At 42.7% G+C, this 22,288-nt stretch overlaps 1 protein-coding gene across 1 annotated transcript in view; it reads left to right on the forward strand.

Moving 5' to 3' along the window:
- Window positions 1-22,288, forward strand: part of adcy8 (adenylate cyclase 8 (brain)) — a 201,221-nt gene that overhangs the window by 146,814 nt on the left and 32,119 nt on the right. Inside the window, exons 12-17 of the mRNA XM_070876004.1 lie at window positions 1,932-2,104; window positions 4,431-4,509; window positions 9,098-9,256; window positions 10,158-10,304; window positions 11,766-11,858; window positions 11,978-12,092. Coding sequence (XP_070732105.1) covers window positions 1,932-2,104; window positions 4,431-4,509; window positions 9,098-9,256; window positions 10,158-10,304; window positions 11,766-11,858; window positions 11,978-12,092 — 766 coding nt within the window. The remainder of the gene's footprint in view (window positions 1-1,931; window positions 2,105-4,430; window positions 4,510-9,097; window positions 9,257-10,157; window positions 10,305-11,765; window positions 11,859-11,977; window positions 12,093-22,288) is intronic.

Here is a 22,288-nt window from a genome sequence, read left to right on the forward strand (position 1 = left end):
GGGCTTTAAAGTACTTCATTGGCTGTAAAGTGCTTTGGGACATCCTGAGGTTGTGAAAGGCACTATATAAATGCAAGTTCTTTTCTTTCTACAAATGCAAGGTATTTCTTTTAGTGTAATGTGTTTCTGTTGTGCCTCTCTCATGTATTTTAATTGTTTTTAAAGCTCTGAGGGACCTCAATATGTTCCGTAAACAAATATGAACTATTTCCAAGTGTTCTGCTCAGTGCGCTTGAGACAGAGGTGTCGCAAACTTAAAGAACATGCTGTCCCAGCCTCACTGATTTTATTTTTATTATATGAGGTTTCAAACAGGATTTTACATGCTAATTTTGAGACTGCTAAATAATTATTTTACTGAAATTAAACAGGAAGCATGATTTTAATTACTTACAATTTGCAGTACATGACTGGCAGCCTGGTGCATAATGCATTGGTGTACTAATGTTCTGAGTCATGGAAAATACATACTGATGCTATGATTCCTCATACAGCCACTCCATTATCTCAGTGGTACAGTTATGGAGCAAGAAATGAGACTGGGTACTCACCCACAGGAATGAGAGCAAATTGCACTGAAATTCCAGGGTAATTTATGCAGCTCATAAAGTTGCAATACATGCCAATGGCAGTGGCTAAGGTGACATGCTGGTTCTCGTAGACAGAGAATGTTGTATCATGTTGGGAGACCTAAAAGAAAGGAGGTAACTAAAAAAGAAAAGATAGCAGTTACCAGAATAACTAAGTCGTTCAAACTCTTGTAATAAATTCATGGAATATCTGAATATGTGAATATCTGAAACTCTGCCCACTAGTCGAGTCGAGTCGGGATAAATGGGTCCTTTTCGGGTTGGAAATCGGTGGTTAGTGGTGTGCCACAGGGATCGGTGCTGGGACCACAACTGTTTTAAATATACATAGATGACCTGGAAGAGTGGACAGAGTGTAGTGTAACAAAATTTGCAGATGACACAAAGATTAGTGGGAAAGCGGGTTGTGTAGAGGACACAGAGAGGCTGCAAAGAGATTTGGATAGGTTAAGCGAATGGGCTAAGGTTTGGCAGATGGAATACAATGTCGGAAAGTGTGAGGTCATCCACCTTGGGGAAAAAAAACAGTAAAAGGGAATATTATTTGAATGGGGAGAAATTACAGCATGCTGAGGTGCAGAGGGACCTGGGGGTCCTTGTGCATGAATCCCAAAAAGTTAGTTTGCAGGTGCAGCAGGTAATCAGGAAGGCGAATGGAATGTTGGCCTTCATTACGAGAGGGATGGAGTACAAAAGCAGGGAGGTCCTGCTGCAACTGTATAGGGTATTGGTGAGGCCGCACCTGGAGTACTGCATGCAGTTTTGGTCACCTTACTTAAGGAAGGATATACTAGCTTTGGAGGGGGTACAGAGACGATTCACTAGGCTGATTCCGGAGATGAGGGGGTTACCTTATGATGATAGATTGAGTAGACTGGGTCTTTACTCATTGGAGTTCAGAAGGATGAGGGGTGATCTTATAGAAACATTTAAAATAATGAAAGGGATAGACAAGATAGAGGCAGAGAGGTTGTTTCCACTGGTAGGGGAGACTAGAACTAGGGGGCACAGCCTCAAAATACGGGGGAGCCAATTTGAGAAGGAATTTCTTCTCCCAGAGGGTTGTGAATCTGTGGAATTCTCTGCCCAAGGAAGCAGTTGAGGCTAGCTCATTGAATGTATTCAAGTCACAGATAGATAGATTTTTAACCAATAAGGGAATTAAGGGTTATGGGGAGCGGGCGGGTAAGTGGAGCTGAGTCCACGGCCAGATCAGCCATGATCTTGTTGAATGGCGGAGCAGGCTCGAGGGGCTAGATGGCCTACTCCTGTTCCTAATTCTTATGTTCTTATGTTATGGCGTTGAAGCTCTAACCTAACCCTTGTGTGTTATCTGTTCAGTATTTTGTGTTTACTGGGGTGCTAGCGATGGTGACTTGTGCAGTGTTTCTCCGTCTGAATTCCGTCTTGAAACTTGCCGTGCTGCTGATAATGATAGCAGTTTACTCACTGCTGACTGAAACCATCTACAGCTCGCTCTTTGTTAGATACGACAACTTCCATCACAATGGAGAGTAAGTGTTTACTGTTTTACCTCACTCAGTACTAATTACATTACTTAGACTTGTGCCAGCATTGTAGTATTTAGCTTTAGCATGGTAATGCTCAGTGCCTAGAAGCAGGAAGGGACATGTTTCAAATCTCATTCCCCTCAATTCATAGTCTGAGCCTCAATGCATGGCAAAGGCCCAAGCAGTGTCCAACGATATATGGAGTTAGATCGCACATCAGCCACGATCTCATTGAATGGTAGAACAGGCTCGAGGGGCTGAATGGCCTACTCCTGTTCCTATGTTCCTATGAGTAGCCTTGGTACTTCCTAGCATCCAGCTGCAGGGGTCACTGGCAGCAGCCTGGGAGCAGGCTGAACAACTACCCTCTCAGTTACACAGGTATCTGGCTCGGTGTGAAGAAGAAGGAAATTAAATTACTGAAAGAGAGAATCTTGCAACAAAAACACAGAAATAAAGAAGAAAGTTCAAAGAAAAAAGACCAACTAGTATTCCTGCTCCAGCTGAGGTAACTCAGCACAGAACAGGGATCAAATCTGGGGCCTTCAAGGACTGTGTGATCAGTACCACAGCCCATAGTGTACTTACTGACTGAGCCATCAAGGCAGCCTAGAAGAGACATTCATGATTTTCTTACAAAGATCTAGGGGCTGGAATTGTCCCTTTTTAACGGGTGTTAAGGCCTTTCCATCCAGGGACAGGCGGCTGGTGCGACCCTGGGGGCTGTGGTCTCAGGTTTACACCGCGCCCCGTCTTTCCCACCCTGCGCGCCAACCCCTTACCACCCAGCGCCAACGCATTTTGCGCCCCATGGGGGGAACTGTCCCATGGTTGGTGCCGATCGCAGGACGCAAAGCTGCCGGTGGCTGGGTGCTGTAGCCACCCTTAAAGGTGCGGTAAGGCGTACTGCCACAGCCACCATTTTGTTTTGATTGTCGGCCGACTCCTGTGTCAGCCCGACAATGGCGGACGGGCCACCAACAGGCAACCTAGCACCCCCGCTTGGGGGCCGGGCCGTTGGCCCAGCCGAACCCCTACCTGGGTAGAAGGCCTCGTAACATCCCTCCCCTTTAAGTGAAGGGGTGGAACGTTGCGACACATCAGCGCTGCGCTGACATGCTCAGCGCGTCGCTAAATGACACCGCTCGCCTTCCACCCTGCTCCCGACTCTGTTCTGTCTCGCTCCCGACTCTGTTCTGTCTCGCTCCCGACTCTGTTCTGCCCTGCTCCCGACTCCAACAGCACCCGAGAGCGCCGGGAGGCTTCCCAAAAAACAAAGTCCTGAATATCGCCCCGTTCTCCGCCCCGTCTCTATGGCTGCTAAATCTTCAGTTTACTCAAATTATCCACCGCAAACGAGGCGGAGGGCAATTTCGGCCCCTTAGAATTTGCTTTATCTGTTGCAAAAGTTTCTGCAGGAAACAAATTCTGTGGTTACAAAATCAGAGTTTTCAAGGACCCTACAAAATATACTTGCAATGATGTAACATATAAACAGAAAAAGCGACCGCTTTCTATTTCTATTTGCTTCTAAGCAATAACTGTTGGTTACAAATGCCAGGTGAGCTTGTAAATGGACAAGCAAGCTGCCTACCAGCCTGATTCCAGTGGGAAATTGCTTAAGTATACAAATGGGGGTCCTTCTCCGGTTGTGGGACCTTGTTAGCAATTTTCAGGTAAAATTGGTGGAGTGTGTGCACAAACCCCAAACTGGTTCAGGCCATCTGATGTCAACTTTGAGCAATTGGTGCGGTGAAATTCAAAAATCATCCTTCAAGAATTTTTGCGTGATAATGGATTAGCAGGTTGGAAATTAGAATACGTTCTAAAGAACTAAGGTCTGAAATTCCTCGTGTCACGATCTGGGTAGTTATGTTTCCCTGGTCTGGTCCTTACCGGTGGTGCCTATATATGCTGCACCTTATTGAATGCCCCAGCCTCCATAGATATGCCAGCTCTTGACAGAGCCACTGGAACATGAACTCATGGCATCGTGAGCCCCTTCCCCTGGCTCCTTCCTCCTGATAACATTTGCCTTGTAAGGGACCCGTGGAGGTTCTGACCTTTACATGGCAAGCAAATGGATCTCCACCACTATCCTGCCAGCCTCCCATGGAGTTATGGCAGGAATCTGGAGGAATTTCCTCAGACTTGAATCTTAAAGGATTGACTTTTCTGATTTCTGTAATTTGTATTTACATTGTTAATTTATTTAGCCAAAATGTACAAAGTATAATCACAGCTGCAAAGACGGTAACTGTAACTCTAAGATCCCTGCAGTGTGTTGCCTTTAATATTAACAAGTGCTCCAATATTTCTTTTGTAGCAGAAACTTCCTCGGCACAAAGGAGACCTCCCTGTTGCTCATGGCAATGTTTCTTTTGGCTGTGTTTTATCATGGACAACAGGTAATGGCAAGCTTTAAAGGTTCACTAACTGTGAAATTACAATGAATTAATTTATAAATACATAATCAGCAAATGAATTGTGTAATTAACTTAATAATTTATTTTATTTCTTATCTATATTTTATTCTTTATAGTTTACCCAACCACTAACCCATTTCCCCCATAAAAAGGCTGCTTCATGGGGGTTGTCATTTTCACCTTGTGTAGAACTACCAGATCCAGAGTGTGGTGCACAAACCAGGCACAACCTTTATAAATAGCAACTATGGCACACACATAGCAGAAAATACACTCAATTTTATTCAATGGTTTATCGAGTTTATGCCATTAAATTAAGCTTCAAAGTTACTGCCGTTGTTCGGGAGGTTTTTTTGAGTTGCTGCTATTTTCACCGAGATACGTTGGGGATATTTATCAGGTGTTTTGAGGGTGATGACACTGGTAAAAAAATTGTGAGAGTAGTAGTGTTCTAAGTTTATTGCTGAATAAGACATAAAGCCAATTTGACAGCTGTGAAAGTATAATTATCAGTTAGTGCTAAAGTTCTGGATCTGTGTTTTACCATTTGTCCATCCCTTGTGTATAAGTGTGTATTGCTGTTTGTGTGTTTCCGTCTGCATACTTGTGTATATATCTGTGTCAATTCTCAGCATTTTTCACAATTTCCTGTGTTCATTATCGTTTTTACAATAAATTGAAAAGAGGGTTTCTGTTATTTGTAGTAAGGTTACATTAGGGCCATTGGTGGAATGCTCCAATTGATTTCAGTGTTATAGGGCCACTTTTTGACTTCTGATAACTATCCAGCAACTCCTGCTCGTAGAGCATTCTGATATGTCAGGTGAGACAAGGATCAGAAATAAAAACAGAAAATGCTGGAAATACTCAGCAGGTCAGGCAGCATGTCGATGTTGACCTGAAACATTAACTCTGTTTCTCTTCCCACAGATGCTGCCTGACTGCTGAGTATTTCCATCATTTTCTGTTTTGATTTCAGATTTCCAGCATCCGCAGTGTATTGCTTTTGTGATGTGTTGGAGAAAAGGACCAGGCTTGGCTGAGGTGGCTTCCACAGTTGCATAGTCTCCTGCCATGCTCACTGTTCAGGCTCACACATTAAGGGGTCGAAATTCATTTTTTAACGCCACCCTATTGCCACCGGAGGGAGGCGGCTAACGGGCGGCTAAGTCCTTACTGTCGACGGCAACTGGGTTCCTGGGCTGCCTGGAAATATAGTTGGGCGGTAAGGGTGGTGGCATGACGTACCGCTGCGCGCTCGGCTGCCACCCACGTGGTGACGTCATCGAGCATGCAATGCCCCCTTGCCACCACAGCTCCGAAATTAGGTGAGTACGGTGCCCTTACCGGAAGGCGTCCGTACAGCCTGGGAAAGGTGGTAGGACATCGGGGATCTCGGTGCGCTCGCGTCCAGGGATTAAGCTAAGTGTTTATGTTTATTTTTTTTGTATTTAGGTATTAATGGGATCAGTGGGGAAGTGTGGGTGCAGCTGAGGGAAAGTGTCGGCAACTTTTTTTTTCTTTTTTTTTGAACTCGCATGCCGGCAACCGTCGGGAAATTCGGTAGGCCTCCTGAAATGCCACTCCGTTGACACCTGAAGATAAATGTGCAATGCCACTTTTAGCACTGCTCTCTCATCTTTGGGTGGCAAAACTGAATTTTTCAGTTTGAGGCGGCACCTACTACCTGGCGTTAAAATCAACACTCAGCCGGTGTCACCGCCTCAAAAGCAGCGGGACCGGATTTCGACCCCTTAAAATGGCCACATGACGTAGAGGAGGTCCATTATGAGCCATGGAATCATGAGATAAATGTTACGATTTAGTCTGTCAAGACCAATTTTCACAGCACCTGATTCACAGCCTGCATGATTTTATATCCATTAATAGTAATAGCTGGAAAATCATGTGGGCTGTGAATAGGATGCAATGATATCCAGGCACATATCAATTAAACTGTTTTCCCACTTGCAAATAGAAAGATAGAAAGATAGAAAGATAGAAATTTACAGCGCAGAAGGAGGCCATTTCGGCCCATCGTGTCCACGCCGGCCAAAAAAGAGCCGCATTGCCCTTGGTCAGCAGCCCTAAAGGTTACATATAAACCTGTGAACAATGACGGAAAGGCAAAGAGCACCCAGCCCAACCAGTCTGCCTCACCACAATTGCGACACCCCTTATACTGAAACATTCTACACTCCACCCCAACCGGAGCCATCTGATCTCCTGGGAGAGGCAAAAACCAGATAAAAACCCAGGCCAATTTAGGGAGAAAAAATCTGGGAAAATTCCTCTCCAACCCATCCAGGCGATCAGAACTAGTCCAGGAGATCACCCTGGCTGGCTTTATTCCCTGCAGCACTTACCATTATATCTGTGCCATCCAACAAAAGGTCATCAAGTCTAATCCCAATTACCAGCTCTCGGTCTGTAACCCTGCAGGTTACTGCACTTTAAGTGCCCATCCAACCATCTCTTAAAAATTGTGAGAGTTTCTGCATCCACCACTCTTCCAGACAGCGAGTTCTAGATCCCCACAACCCTCTGCGTAAAGAAGACCCCCCTCAAATCCCCTCTAAACCTTCCATCAACTACCTTAAAACTATGCCCTCTCGTAATAGACCCCTCTACCAATGGAAATAGACTCTTACTATCCACTATGTCCAGGCCACTCAATATTTTGTACACCTCAATGAGGTCTCCTCTCAACCTCCTCTGTTCCAATGAGAACAAACCCAGCCTATCCAATCTGTCCTCATAACTAAGATTCTCCATTCCAGGCAGCATCCCAGTAAATCTCCTCTGCACCCTCTCTAGTGCAATCACATCCTTCCTACAGTGACCAGAACTGCACGCAGTACTCCAGCTGTGGCTTAACCAAAGTATTATACAATTTAAGCATAACCTCCCTGCTCTTATATTCTGTGCCTCGGCCAATAAAGGCAAGCATTCCGTATGCCTTCTTAACCACCTTATCCACCTGGCCTGCTACTTTCAGGGATCTGTGTTCAAGCACTCCAAGGTCCCTTTGTTCATCTACACTATTAAGTGGCCTACTGCTTAATGTGTATACCCTTTCCTTATTAGCCCTCCCAAAGTACATTACCTCACACTTCTCTGAATTAAATTCTATTTTCACTGCTCTGCCCACCTGACCAGTAGATTGATATCCTCCTGCAGCCCATGACTTTCCTCTTCATTATCAACCTCATAGCCAATTTTAGTGTCAGCTGCAAACTTCTTAATCATACTCCCTATATTCAAATCTAAATCGTTGATAAATACCACAAAAAGCAAGGGACCCAGTACTGAGCCCTGTGGAACCCCACTGGAAACATCCTTCCAGTCACAAAAACATCCATCAACCATTACCCTTTGCTTCCTACCTCTAAGCCAATTTTGGATCCGACTTGCCACTTTGCCCTGTATGCCATGGATTTTAACCTTCATGACCTATCTACCATGTGGCACCTTATCAAAAGCCTTGCTAAAGTCCATATATACTACATCATATGCACTACCCTCATCAACCCTCTTGGTTACCTCCTCAAAAAATTCAATCAGGTTAGTCAAACACGATCTTCCCTAAACAAATCTGTGCTGACTGCCCCTAATTAATCCTTGCTTTTCCAAATGTAGATTTATCCTGTCTTTCAGTATTTTTTCCAATAATTTTCTCACCACTGAGGTTAGGCTGACAGGCCTGTAATTACTCGGCCTATCTCTTTCTCCCTTCTTGAACAAGGGTACTACATTAGCAGTCCTCCAATCCACCAGCACCATGCCCAGATCCAAAGAGGACTGGAAAATGATGGTCAAGGCCTCTGCTATTTCCTCTTTTACTTCGCTCAACAGCCTGGGATGCATTTCATCCAGGCCTGGGGACTTACCTACTTTCAAAGCTGCTAAACCCCTTAATAATTCCTCTCTCACTATATTTATTTCATCCAGAATATCACACTTTTCCTCGATAGCAGTATCTGCATTGCCTCTTTCCTTTGTGAAAACAGATGCAAAGTATTTGTTAACCAACATCTTCCGCCTCCACACAAAGATTACCCTCATGGTCTCTAATAGGCCTTACCCTTTCTTTATTTACCCTCTTACTCTTAATATATTTATAGAATGAAAGGAATCATTTATTTTCCTCTCCCAAGAAAAGATTTGACATATTTATCCTCCTAACAGGAAGAAAATGTATACATTTTTAGAGAGGAAATAGAGAAAGGGAGACATATGTCCCAAATAATAAAGAGCTGGGGTACCTGCAATGAAAAATATTTGTGTTTAATCAGTTCTTTTCGAGAGATGCTATATTTGTAATTCTTTAGTGGTGTACAATTCGACAATTCTACTTTATAACCATCATCTTGATAGAATATTGATTTGGGCAACATAAAAAGATGGGAAAGGAATAAGGTGGCTTTGTATGTTATCATGGGGTTGAAGGACAAATTCTGGAAAAGGGAAAAATTTATAAATTGTGGTTGACAAAGCGTGAGGAAAATTTTGAATTTTTCAATACAACCTGCATGAAAAGAACTTACATTTTTTTTTAAATAAACTTTAGCTGGAATACACTGCAAGACTGGACTTCCTTTGGCGTATTCAGGCAAAAGAGGAAGTTAATGAAATGAAGGAGCTACGTGAACATAATGAAAATATGCTTCGGAATATTCTACCAAGTCATGTTGCACGCCATTTCTTGGAAAAGGATAGAGACAATGATGTAAGTTCATTAAATTACACCAAATTTAAAATGAATCAAATCTGTAGCCACGGTTTTCCACTTCTGTAAGCATCAGCCTGTTTATAACCAATGGAAAATTATTGGTTATAAATATCTCCACAGCCAACACACTTGTCAATTATGAACCCTTCCAAACAGTAAATATGAGAATCCTTTATAATTCCAATATTATCAATATCAACATGGCATTAACTATCTAGAGTAATTGTGTATTTCCACACTGTCATGGCATGGAAGGATGCTTGTCAGAATCTACCTGGAGCAATATATAAATATCTGTAATGTTTGTGAAAGAATGGAACGATTTACACATGGGCGCTCTGCAGATATCAGTAATGGAGAGGCTCTGCCTTTCTCCCTGTGATGTTGACACCTCACTTCCACCCAAATTGACCAAGGGAAATTACATTTTAGCTGTTACATAAGACAATAGGACAAAACTGGGAGCTCTGGGGTCGACGCTGATACTCTATGCTATATGTACTGAGCAGTCTGACTGTCTTGCCTTGGCAAGAAAACAGAAGCTGGTCGGTGGCGGCCTGTGTTGTGAGATAATCATTATGGAATCTGCTGCGGTTCCTTCCTCTTTCCATGTTACCTTCTTATGCCATAGTTAAGACAAGTAATAAGCACAACATCTGGAAATGTTTTTTGAAAATTTAATATAATACATTCTACCTATCTTCATTCAAAGTTGGTTAACTTAAATTATTTGCTAATTCAATTATTAGCACTAAATTCCCACGTTGCTGAATTCAAATTATTAGATAATTTATTTTTATAACACACAACTTTGAATTATCAGAAATAAACTATAACGCTGACAAATTGATGATTGCTCATTAGTACTTTATTACTGTTATTGTTCTTTTCTCATCAGGAACTTTATTCACAGTCGTACGACTCTGTTGCTGTGATGTTCGCCTCAATTCCAGGATTTGCAGACTTCTATTCTCAAACTGAGATGAATAACCAAGGAGTAGAATGTTTACGTTTGCTGAATGAAATAATTGCAGATTTTGATGAGGTAACTTTAAAGTCTTAGCAATACCACTTCACAGTTTAACAGAGTCTTGTGCTTTTATTTCTTCTGCTGGGTTTTGAAGTATAAAGTGAACTGTCTTCATAAGAAAGCATTCGGCAAATCTTTGTTGCTGTGATAAAAAAAAATAGTTTACCATCATTTTTGTCATGTTCTTGTCGGTCATGGTGGGGGGGGGGGTTTCAAATCGGGGTTCTACCTTTTGATGACACAATATTACAGTGCTGGGAGGGGGGAGTGGAATCAGAGAGAGAATTGTCCCCACATCGCTGTCCCATTCCATCTGAATTTCCTACATTACAACAGTGACTACACTTCAAAAGTAGCTCACTGGTTTTAAAGCACTTTGTGACATCCTGAGATTGTGAAAGGCAATGTAGAAATGCAAGCTCTCTCTCTGATAACTATCCAGATAACAACAACAACTTGCATTTATATAGTGCCTTTAACGTCCCAAGGCACTTCACAAGAGAGTTCATAGAATCATAGGCTGGAGTCTTACCAGTGCTGAGAGTGCGAATTTGGAGGCGGGTACATTTGTCAAAATGGCAGTGATTGACAGCGGAGCGGAAGTCCATTCTGAACCCGCCTCCATGGCAGTTTCTCAAGTGTCGGCTCTAGTGACAGGTCAGTCAATTGAGATACTTAAGAAGCTGCTTAAAGGTACTTAAGCAGCATTTTACAATGTCCTAACGAATTTTCCAAGTTTTTTGCGAGGTTCCCGGCGCTCGGGGATCACGACAGGTAAGTGTGTCGGGTTCTCAATGATTCTCCATTGCTATGAATAGTTGACAGCTGCAAAAGTAATATAAAAGCTACCATTTCACAGCTGTTCAATTTCCAATCTTAGAAGCTGGAGCGTTCAGGATTTGGAATAAACTTTCCAGCTTTATGCAGGTTTAAAATGTTTGCAGTGAACTCTCTATCCAGTGTCACCTCCTTGGAGCAATGTTTCTCACCACTGACAGATCATTTCTGTCATCTCAACTTCATCTGCCACCTATTCCATCAGCATTGGTGCCCTTGAAAAAATCTCACCTTGGTCCTCAGAATCCCACTACGATCAGCCCCAACACTAACCTCACCGACAACAACACCAACCTTCTCCGCAATCACCTGATATTAGGACTGCTGACCAAAAGCTTGGTCAAAGTGGTAGATTTTAATGAGTATCTTAAAAAAGGAGAGAGAGACAGAAAGGTTTAGGGAGTGAATTCCAACTAAGGGGCTAGGCAGTTGAAGGCATGGCTGCCAACAGTAGGATGATGGAAATCAGGGATGCACAAAAGGTCAGAATTAGAGAAGCGCAGACATCTCAGAGGGTTATAAGGCTGGAGGAGGTATACAGAAATAGGGAGGTGATCGGAACTGTCCAAATACAATTTTGGTGATGATACATGTGCCCATTTATATTTGACTGTTCTGCCTTCTTGATACTTCTTGCAGTTGTTGGGTGAAGAACGATTTCAGGACATTGAAAAAATTAAAACTATTGGAAGCACTTACATGGCTGTCTCTGGATTGTCTCCTGAGAAGCAGGTAACAAACGAAACACTTTAAATTGTGTCTGCACAATTTGTAACATATTAAATACAAAATTTCAATACTTTTTTTTATATTCATTTTCAAAGTTTACTTTTATCGTCTACTATTTACAGCAATGTGAAGAGAAATGGGGCCATCTGTGTGCTCTGGCAGACTTTACTATTGCTTTAAATGAAAGTATACAGGAAATAAACAAACATTCCTTCAATAACTTTGAACTTCGCGTTGGTGAGTATAACTTGAATATGCATGTTAATTCTCAATTGTACTTGTTCTGGCAAATTCTACATATTTCTACATAGAAAGTGTAGGGGTGAAATTGAAAAGGAACTTAGAAAAGCAAAGAGAGCATGAAAAAATGTTGGCAAGTAAAATCAAGGAAACTCCCAAAATGATTAAAAAATATATTAAGAAGAAGAGGTTAACTAAAGGAAGAGTAGGGCCTATTAGAGACCATAAAGGTAATCTGTGTGTGGAGACGGAAGACGTGAGTATGGTTCCTAATTAATACTTTGTGTCTGTTTTCACAAAAGAGTGGGGCGATGCAGACATTGCAATCGGGGAGGAGGAGTGTGAAATATTAGATGAAATAAACATAGAGAGGACATATTAAGGAGTTTAGGAGATTTGAAAGTGGATAATTCCCCAGGCCCGGATGAAACATATCCCAGGCTGTTAAGAAAACATAAGAACATAAGAAATAGGAACAGGAGTAGGTCATTTCTTCAGCAGTATGTAACAGAACCAACCAGGGGGTAGGCTATCTTAGATCTGGTCCTGTGTAATGAGACAGGATTAATAACAATCTCCGAGTAAAGGATCCCCTTGGAATGAGTGATCATAGCATAATTGAGTTTCAAATTCAGATGGAGGGTGAGAAAGTTGGATCTCTAACCAGCGTACTAAGCTTAAATAAAGGAGACTATGAAGATATGAGGGCAGAGTTGGCTAAAGTGGACTGGGAAAATAGATTGAAGTGTAGGACAGTTGCTATTGCTGTTGGGGAGGAGTCAAGCTAATATGGCAGGAGGATGGGAACCTATGCAGGGAGACAGAGGGAAGTAGAATGGGGGCAGAAACAAAAAATAGAAAGAAGAAAAGTAAAAGTGGAGGGCAGAGAAACCTAACGCAAAAAGCAAAAAGGGCCACATTACAGCAAAATTCTAAAGGGGCAAAGTGTGTGAGAAAGACAAGCCTGAAGGCTCTGTGCCTCAATGCGAGGAGTATTCGGAATAAGGCGGACGAATTAACTGCGCAGATAGTAGACATGGCTCCAGGGTGACCAAGGCTGGAAACTCAACATCCAGAGGTATTCAACATTTATAAAGGATAGGCAGAAAGGAAAAGGAGGCGGGGTGGCATTGCTGGTTAAAGAGGAAATTAATGCAATAATAAGAAAGGACATTAGCTTGGATGATGTGGAATCGGTATGGGTGGAGCTGCGGAATACCAAGGGGCAGAAAACGCTAGTGGGAGTTGTGTACAGACCACCAAACAGTAGTAGTAAGGTTGGGGACAGCATCAAACAAGAAATTAGGGATGCATGCAATAAAGATACAGCAGTTATCATGGGTGACTTTAATCTACATATTGATTGGGCTAACCAAACTGGTAGCAATGCGGTGGAGGAGGGTTTCCTGGAGTGTATTAGGGATGGTTTTCCAGACCAATATGTCGAAGAACCAACCAGGGAGCTGGCCATCCTAGACTGGGTGATGTGTAATGAGAAAGGACGAATTAGCAATCCTGTTGTGCGAGACCCCTTGGGGAAGAGTGACCATAACATGATAGAATTCTTTATTAGGATGGAGAGTGACACAGTTAATTCAGAAACTAGGGTCCTGAACTTAAGGAAAGGTAACTTCGATGATCTGAGGCGTGAATTGGCTAGAATAGACTGGCAAATGATACTTAAAGGGTTGACGGTAGATAGGCAATGGCAAACATTTAAAGATCACATGGATGAACTTCAGCAATTGTACATCCCTGTCTGGAGTAAAATTAAACGGGGAAGGTGGCTCAAACCGTGACTAAAAAGGGAAATTAAGGATAGTGTTAAATCCAAGGCAGAGGCATATAAATTGGCCAGAAAAAGCAGCAAACCTGAGGACTGTGAGAAATTTAGAATTCAGCAGAGAAGGACAACATGTTTAATTAAGAGGGGGAAAATAGAGTATGAGAAGAAGCTTGCCAGGTATATAAAAACTGACTACAAAAGATATGTGAAGAGAAAAAGATTAGTGAAGACAAACGTAAGTCCCTTGCAGTCGGATTCAGGTGAATTTATAATGGGGAACAAAGAAATGGCAGACCAATTGAACAAATACTTTGGTTCTGTCTTCACGAAGGAAGATACAAATAACCTTCCAGAAGTACTAGGGGACCGAGGGTCCAGTGAGAGGGAGGAATGAAGGATATCCTTATTAGGCGGGAAATTGTATTAGGGAAATTGATGGGATTGAAGGCCGATAAATCCCCGGGGCCTGGTAGTCTGCACCCCAGAGTAGTTAAGGAAGTGGCCCTAGAAATAGTGGATGTATTGGTGATCATTTTCCAACAGTCTATCGACTCGGGATCAATTCCTATGGACTGGAGGGTAGCTAATGTAACACCACTTTTTAAAAAGGGAGGGAGAGAGAAAGCGGGTAATTATAGACCGGTCAGCCTGACATCAGTGGTGAGGAAAATGTTGGAATCAATTATGAAAGATGAAATAGCAGCGCATTTGGAAAGCAGTGACAGGATCGGTCCAAGTCAGCAAGGATTTATGAAGGGTAAATCATGCTTGACAAATCTTCTGGAGTTTTTTGAGGATGTAACTAGTAGAGTGGACAAGGGAGAACCAGTGGATGTGGTGTATTTGGACTTTCAAAAGGCTTTTGACAAGGTTCCACACAAGAGATTGGTGTGAAAAATCAAAGCAGATGGTATTGGGGGTAATATACTGACATGGATAGAGAACTGGTTGGCAGACAGGAAGCAGAGAGTCGGGATAAACGGGTCCTTTTCAGAATGGCAGGCAGTGACTGGTGGAGTGCCGCAGGGCTCAGTGCTGGGACCCCAGCTTTTTACAATATACATCAATGATTTGGATGAAGGAATTGAGTGTAATATCTCCAAGTTTGCAGATGGCACTAAACTGGATGACGGTGTGAGCAGTGAGGAGGACGCTAAGAAGCTGCAGGGTGACTTGGATAGGTTAGGTGAGTGGGCAAATGCATGGCAGCTGCAGTATAATGTGGATAAATGTGAGGTTATCCACTTTGGGGGCAAAAACGCGAAGACAGAATATTATCTGAATGGCGGCAGATTAGGAAAAGCCGAGGTGCAACGAGGCCTGGGTGTCATGGTTCATCAGTCATTGAAAGTTGGCATACAGATACAGCAGGCGGTAAAGAAGGCAAATGGTATGTTGGCCTTCATAGCTAGGGGATTTGAGTATAGGAGCAGGGAGGTCTTTCTGCAGTTGTACAGGGCCTTTGTGAGGCCTCACCTGGAATATTGTGCTCAGTTTTGATCTCCTAATCTGTGGAAAGACGTTCTTGCTATTGAGGGAGTGCAGTGAAGGTTCACCAGACTGATTCCCAGGATGGTTGGACTGATATATGAGGAGAGACTGGATCAACTGGGCCTTTATTCACTGGAGTTTAGAAGGATGAGAGGGGATCTCATAGAAACATACAAGATTCTGATGGGACGGGAAAGGTTAGATGTGGGCAGATTGTTCCCGATGTTGGGGAAGACCAGAACCAGGGCACACAGTCTTAGGATAAGGGGTAGGCCATTTAGGACTGAGATGAGGAGAAACTTCTTCACTCAGAGAGTTGTTAACCTGTGGAATTTCCTGCCGCATAGAGTTGTTGATGCCAGTTCATTGGATATATTCAAGAGGGAGTTAGATATGGCCCTTACGGCTAAGGGGATCAAGGGGTATGGAGAGAAAGCAGGAAAGGGGTACTGAGGGAATGATCAGCCATGATCTTATTGAATGGTGGTGCAGGCTCGAAGGGCCGAATGACCAACTCCTGCACCTATTTTCTATGTTTCTATGTTTCTAACAATGGTGTACATTTAATTCTCAAGAAAAATATATAGCAATAAGGAGGAAAGGGTGCAAGGGAAAAGAAAGCCATCCGTGGCTAAGTAAAGAAATAAAGAATGGTGTCCAATTAAAAACAAGGGCATACAAAACTAGTGGGAGGACAGAAGATTGGGAAGCTTTTAAAAGCCAGCAAAGAATGACTAAAAAAATGATTAAGAAAAGGAAAACAGACTATGAAAGTAAAGTAGCACAAAATATAAAAACAGATCGTAAAAGTTTCTATAGGTATATGAAAAGAAAAGGAGTGGCGAAAGTAACTGTTGGTCCCTTAGAGGACGAGACCGGAGAATTAGAGATGGGGAACATGGAGATGGTAGAAACTCTAAACAAGTATTTTCTATCAGTTTTACGGTAGAGGACACGAACAATATTCCAACAGTGGATAGTCAAGGGGCTATGGGGGGGGAGGAACTTAACACAATCACAATCACTATGGAGGTGGTACTCAGTAAGATAATGGGACTAAAGGCAGATACATCCCCTGGACCTGATGGCTTGCATCCTAGGGTCTTAAGAGAAGTAACGGCAGAGATTGTGGATGCATTGGTTGTAATTTACCAAAATTTCCTGGATTCTGGGGCGGTCCCAGGAGATTGGAAAACTGCAAATGTAATGCCCCTATTCAAAAAAGGAGGCAGACAAACAGCAGGAAACTATAGACCAGTTGGCCTAACATCTGTGGTTGGAAAAACATTGGAATCCATTATTAAAGAAGCAGTAACAGGACATTTGGAAAAGCAAAATTTGGTCAGGCAGAGTCAGCATGGATTTATGAAGGGGAAATCATGTTTGACAAATTTGCTGGAATTCTTTGAGGATGTAACGAACAGGGTGGATAAAGGGGAACCAGTGGATGTGGTGTATTTGGACTTCCAGAAGACATTTGACAAGGTGCCACATAAAAGGTTACTGCATAAGATAAAAGTTCACAGGGTTCGGGGTAATATTTTAGCATGGATAGAGGATTGGCTAACTAACAGAAATTAGAGAGTCGGGATCAATGGTTTATTCTCTGGTTGGCAACCAGTAACTAGTGGGGTGCTGCAGGGACCCCAACTATTTACAATCTATATAAACGACTTGGAAGAAGGAACTGAGTGTAATGTAGCCAAATTTGCTGATGATACAAAGATGGGAGGAAAAGCAATGTGTGAGGAGGACACAAAAAATCTGCAAAAGGACATAGACAGGCTAAGTGAGTGGGCAAAAATTTGGCAGATGGAGTATAAAGTTGGAAGGTGTGAGGTCATGCACTTTGGCAGAAAAAATTAAAGAGCAACTTATTATTTGAATGGAGAAAGATTGCAAACTGCCGCAGTACAGCGGGACCTGGGGGTACTTGTGCGTGAAACACAAAAGGATAGTATGCAGGTACAGCAAGTGATCAGGAAGGCCAATGGTATCTCGGCCTTTATTAAAAAAGGGATGGAGTATAAAAGCAGGGAAGTCTTGTTACAGCTGTACATGGTATTGGTGAGGCCACACCTGGAATACTGCGTGCAATTTTGGTTTCCATATTTATGAAAGGATAAGCTTGCTTTGGAGGCAGTTCAGAGAAGGTTCACTGGGTTGATTCCGGGGATGATGGGGGTTGACTTTTATGAGGAAAGGTTGAGTGGGTTGGGCCTCTATTCATTGGAATTCAGAAGAATGAGAGGTGATCTTATCGAAACATATAAGATTATGAGGGGGCTTGACAAGGTGGATGCAGAGGGGATGTTTCCACTGATGGGGGAGACTAGAATTAGAGGGCATGATCTTAGAATAAGGGGCCACCCATTTAGAACTGAGATGAGGAGGAATTTCTTCTCTCAGAGCGTTGTGAATCTGTGGAATTCGCTACCTCAGAGAGCTGTGGAAGCTGGAACATTAAATAAATTTAAGACAGAAATAGACAGTTTCTTCAATGATAAGAGGTTATAGGGAGCGGGCAGGGAAGTGGAGCCGAATCTATGATCAGATCAGCCATGATCTTATTGAATGGCGGAGCAGGTTCGAGGGGCCATATGACCTACTCCTGCTCCTATTTCTTATGTTGTTATATTCTTATTTGAAGCAAAAGAGGAAACAGCAGAGGCTCTGACTATCATTTTCCAATCCTCTCTGGCTACAGGTGTGGTGCCGGAAGACTGGAGGACTGCTGACATTGTACCTTTGTTTAAAAATGGAGAAAGGGATAGACCGAGTCATTACAAGCCAGTCAGCCTAACCTCGGTGGTGGGAAAAAATTCTGAGGGACAGTATAAGTCTTCATTTAGAAAGATATGGATTAATCATGGACAGTCAGCATGGATTTGCGAGCAGGGCTCAGTAATATGTCCCTTGCTTTTTGTGATATATATCAATGAATTAGACTTGAATGCAGAGGGTATAACTAAGAAGTTTGCAGATGAAACAAAAATTGGCTGTGTGGTTGATAATGAAGATGAAAGCTGCAGACTGCCGGAAGATATGAATGAACTGGTCAGGTGGGCAGAATAGTGGCAAATGGAATTCAATCCAGAGAAGTGTGAAGTAATGCATTTGGAGAAGGAAATAAGGCAAAGGAATAAACATTAAATGGTAGGACACTGAGAAGTGTAGAAGAACAAAGGGACCTTGGAGTGCATGTTTACAGAGCCCTGAAGGTGGCAGCCCATGTAGATAAGGTGGTTAAAAAGGCATACGGAATACTTGCCTTTATTAATCGAGGCTTAGAATACAAGAGTAGGGAGATTATGCTTGAACTGTATAAAACACTAGTTAAGCCACAGCTAGAGTACTGTGTGCAGTTCTGGTCACCACATTGCAGGAAAGATGTGATTGCACTACAGAAGGTACAAAGCAAATTTACGAGGATGTTGCCAGGATTGAAGAATTTTAGCTATGAGGAAAGATTGGATAGGCTGGGTTTGTTTTCTTTAGAACAGAGGAGGCCAAGGAGAGACGTTATTGAGGTGTATAAAATTATGAGGGGCCTAGGTAGAGTGGATTGGAAGGACCTGGTCAACAACCAGGGGGCATAGATTTAAAGTAATTGGTAGGAGGTTTAGAAGGGATTTGAGGGGAAATCTTTTTACCCAGAGAGTGGTGGGGATCTGAAACTCACTGCCTGAAAGGGTGGTAGAGGCAGAAACCCTCACCACATTCCAAAAGTACTTGGATGTGCACTTGAAGTGCTGTAACCTACAAGGCTACGGATCAAGAGCTGGAAAGTGGGATTAGGCTGGATAGCTCTTTACCGGTCGGCGCAGATACAATGGGTCGAAATGGCCTCCTTCCGTGCTGTAAATTTCTATGATTCTATGATTTCACAATTATTTAAATATTAAAATAGTATGTGAAAATATTTTTAAATTAATATTTTCATTATTTTATGTTTAAAGTTCGAAGGTTCATCCAAAATGTTTGATATAGAATGTTATGTAGAGATAATCCTATATTCGCAACAACAGCAACTATATAATGGCTTTAACATAGTAAACTGTCCCAAGGTGCTTCACAGGAACCTTATCAAACAACATTCAACACTAAGTCAATAATGAGATATTAGGACAGTTGACGAGGTAGGTTTTAAGGAGTATCTTAAAGGAGGAGAGAGAGGTGGAGAAGTTTCGGGAGGGAAGTCCAGAGCTTAGGGTCTAGGCAGCTGAAGGCATGACCAATAGTAGAGCGATGAAAATTGGGGATGCGTAAAAGGCCAGAATTGGAGGAGCGCGGCGACACATAGCACAAGTTTAGAGCAGTTTAGGATAACATTAGCAATGTTAAAATACATGTAAATAGCATGAGAAACACTCAAACCCTGATCCCTCATGCCATTCTAATTACAAAACTGAAAAACATTCTTAAAGTGAGGTAGACGGAGCTCTCGCTGCTGAAGCAAAACACTTTTGTCAAATTGTTTGACTTTACATTTCTTACTTTCCATCAATGGGCTAATCTTGTTTTAAGTTCATCAAATTCTCAAGCACAAGCTCTTTAGTATAGGGTGAGCATCCTTCCACAAGTCTGCATAACTTCCGCATTCCATTAGACTACTACAGATGTATCAACATCACAAAGAGACCACATACTCTTCTTACACAATTTCATTAGGAACTAAATGAAAATATCACCAATATGGGTACATTTAATCCTCCCCAATCTTCACTAAACTATAAAAAATTTGGATAGAAAGTTACCATGAAGACTTTCACCATAAAGTCAATTGCTACCTCCTTTCAAATAATAGTGATCAAATAAATCCATGACCATCATAAGGCTGGATCCTCCCTCCCTCCCTACTCAATTATTAAGAAATAGACTTACATATTCATAAAATTAAAATCCTTTTTGTCTCTGTGGATGGAACCATAAGCAAGAGATGGTCATTCCGTAACCTTGGGCCCAAGTTTCCACATGATTTGCGCCTGATTTTTAGGAGCAACTGGTGGAGAACGGACTATCTTAGAAATCGCAATTCTCCACATTTTTCTTTCTGCAGTTCTAGTCAGGTAGAACAGTTCTACTTTGGAACAGAATTTTTTCTTCAAAAGGGGGCGTGTCCGGCCACTGACGCCTGATTTGAAAGTTTCCACAGTGAAAACGTACTCCAAACTAACTTAGAATGGAGCAAGTGAAGATTTTTGTAGAACTGAAAAAACCTGTTCTACACATTAAAAAATCAGGCGCAGGTTACAAATTAGGCGTCCAGAACGAGGGGGGGGTGGGGGGGGGAAGGGAAGTCATTAAATTCTACAATAAATCCTTATTTATACTTATACAAATATTATACAAATAAATCCAACCTGAATAAACATTTATAAGCAAAGAAAAGATTAAATAAACCATCTTCCTACCTGTGTGAAAGTGCTTCAGGCACAGAGAATGCTGCAGTCAGCCTGAGACGCCCGTTCGTTCCTGCGGGGGGGGGGAGGAGGCGCCCGTTCTTCCCGCGGGGGGGGAGGAGGCGCCCGTTCTTCCCGCGTGGGGGGGGAGGAGGCGCCCGTTCTTCCCGCGGTGGGGGGGAGGAGGCGCCCGTTCTTCCCGCGGAGGAGGGGGGAAGGAGACAGTGAGAAGGCTGCAAGTGCTGATGTGCTGATGGCAATGTGCTTTTATTAAAAAATGTTCAAAAATTAAACAGCTACAAAGAACTACAAAAATGGCCGACTGCCAATGTTTCCTTCACACTGCGCGTGCGCGAACGCTCCAACGCGCATGCGCAGCGTTGCCGGCAGGAAAAAAACTAATTTAAATAGTACCCGCCCCCTCCCACTTACAAGATCGGCGCGAGTGTAGGCTCCGCCCCCCTGAGCGCCGCGCCAAACAGACAAGGAGCTGCAGGGCTCTCCAGAATCGCGAGGTTTTTTTCCGGCGCCGTTTTAGGCGCGAAAAACAGCTGGGCGCCCATTTTTTATCGTGTGGAAACTTGGGCCCTAAGAGTTTATCCAGTAAAATAGTGAAAAATGCATGTTTTACTCCAACTACACATGGTTCCCTACTTTTACAAAACAAAATGGAAAGTGTTCAAATTTGGACATTTGGAAAAATAGCTCCAATAGTAAGTTGAGGTTCACAATTCAGTTCAGTCTTCACCTCTACAACAATGTGATTACCAACACAGTCCACAGGAGTTCAGACAAGGTCTGTATGCAAATAGCAAATTCAGTGAATACTTCCATTTTAAAAGAGTAAAGATATTAACATAATAACATAAGAAATAGGAACAGGAGTAGGCCATACGGCCCCTCGAGCCTACTCCACCATTCAATAAGATAATGACTGGTCTGATCATGGACTCAGCTCCACTTCCCTGCCCGCTCCCCATAACCCTTTATTCCCTTATCACTCAAAAACCTGTCTATCTCTGCCTTAAACATATTCAATGACCCAGCCCCCACAGCTCTCTGAGGCGGGGAATTCCATAGATTTACAACCTTCTGAGAGAATCAATTTCTCCTCCTCTCAGTTTTAAATGGGCGGCCCCTTATTCTGAGACTATGCCCCCTAGTTTTAGTTTCCTCTATGAGTGGAAGTATCCTCTCTGCATCTACCTTGTCGAGCCCCCTCGTTATCTTATAAGTTTCAATAAGATCACCTCTCATTCTTCTGAACTCCATTGTGTATAAGCCCAACCTACTCAACCTATCCTCATAAGTAAATCCCCTCACATCCGGAATCAACCAAGTGAACCTTCTCTGAACAGTCTCCAATGCAAGTATATCTTTACTTAAGTACGGAGACCAAAGCTTTACGCAGTACTCCAGGGTGTGGCCTCACCAATACCCTGTACAGTTGTAGCAGGACTTCTCTACTTTTACACTCTATCCCCCTTGCAATAAAGGCCAACATTCCATTTGCC

Source organism: Pristiophorus japonicus, chromosome 1 (assembly GCF_044704955.1).
Source record: "Pristiophorus japonicus isolate sPriJap1 chromosome 1, sPriJap1.hap1, whole genome shotgun sequence".
Classification (NCBI taxonomy): Eukaryota; Metazoa; Chordata; class Chondrichthyes; family Pristiophoridae; genus Pristiophorus; species Pristiophorus japonicus.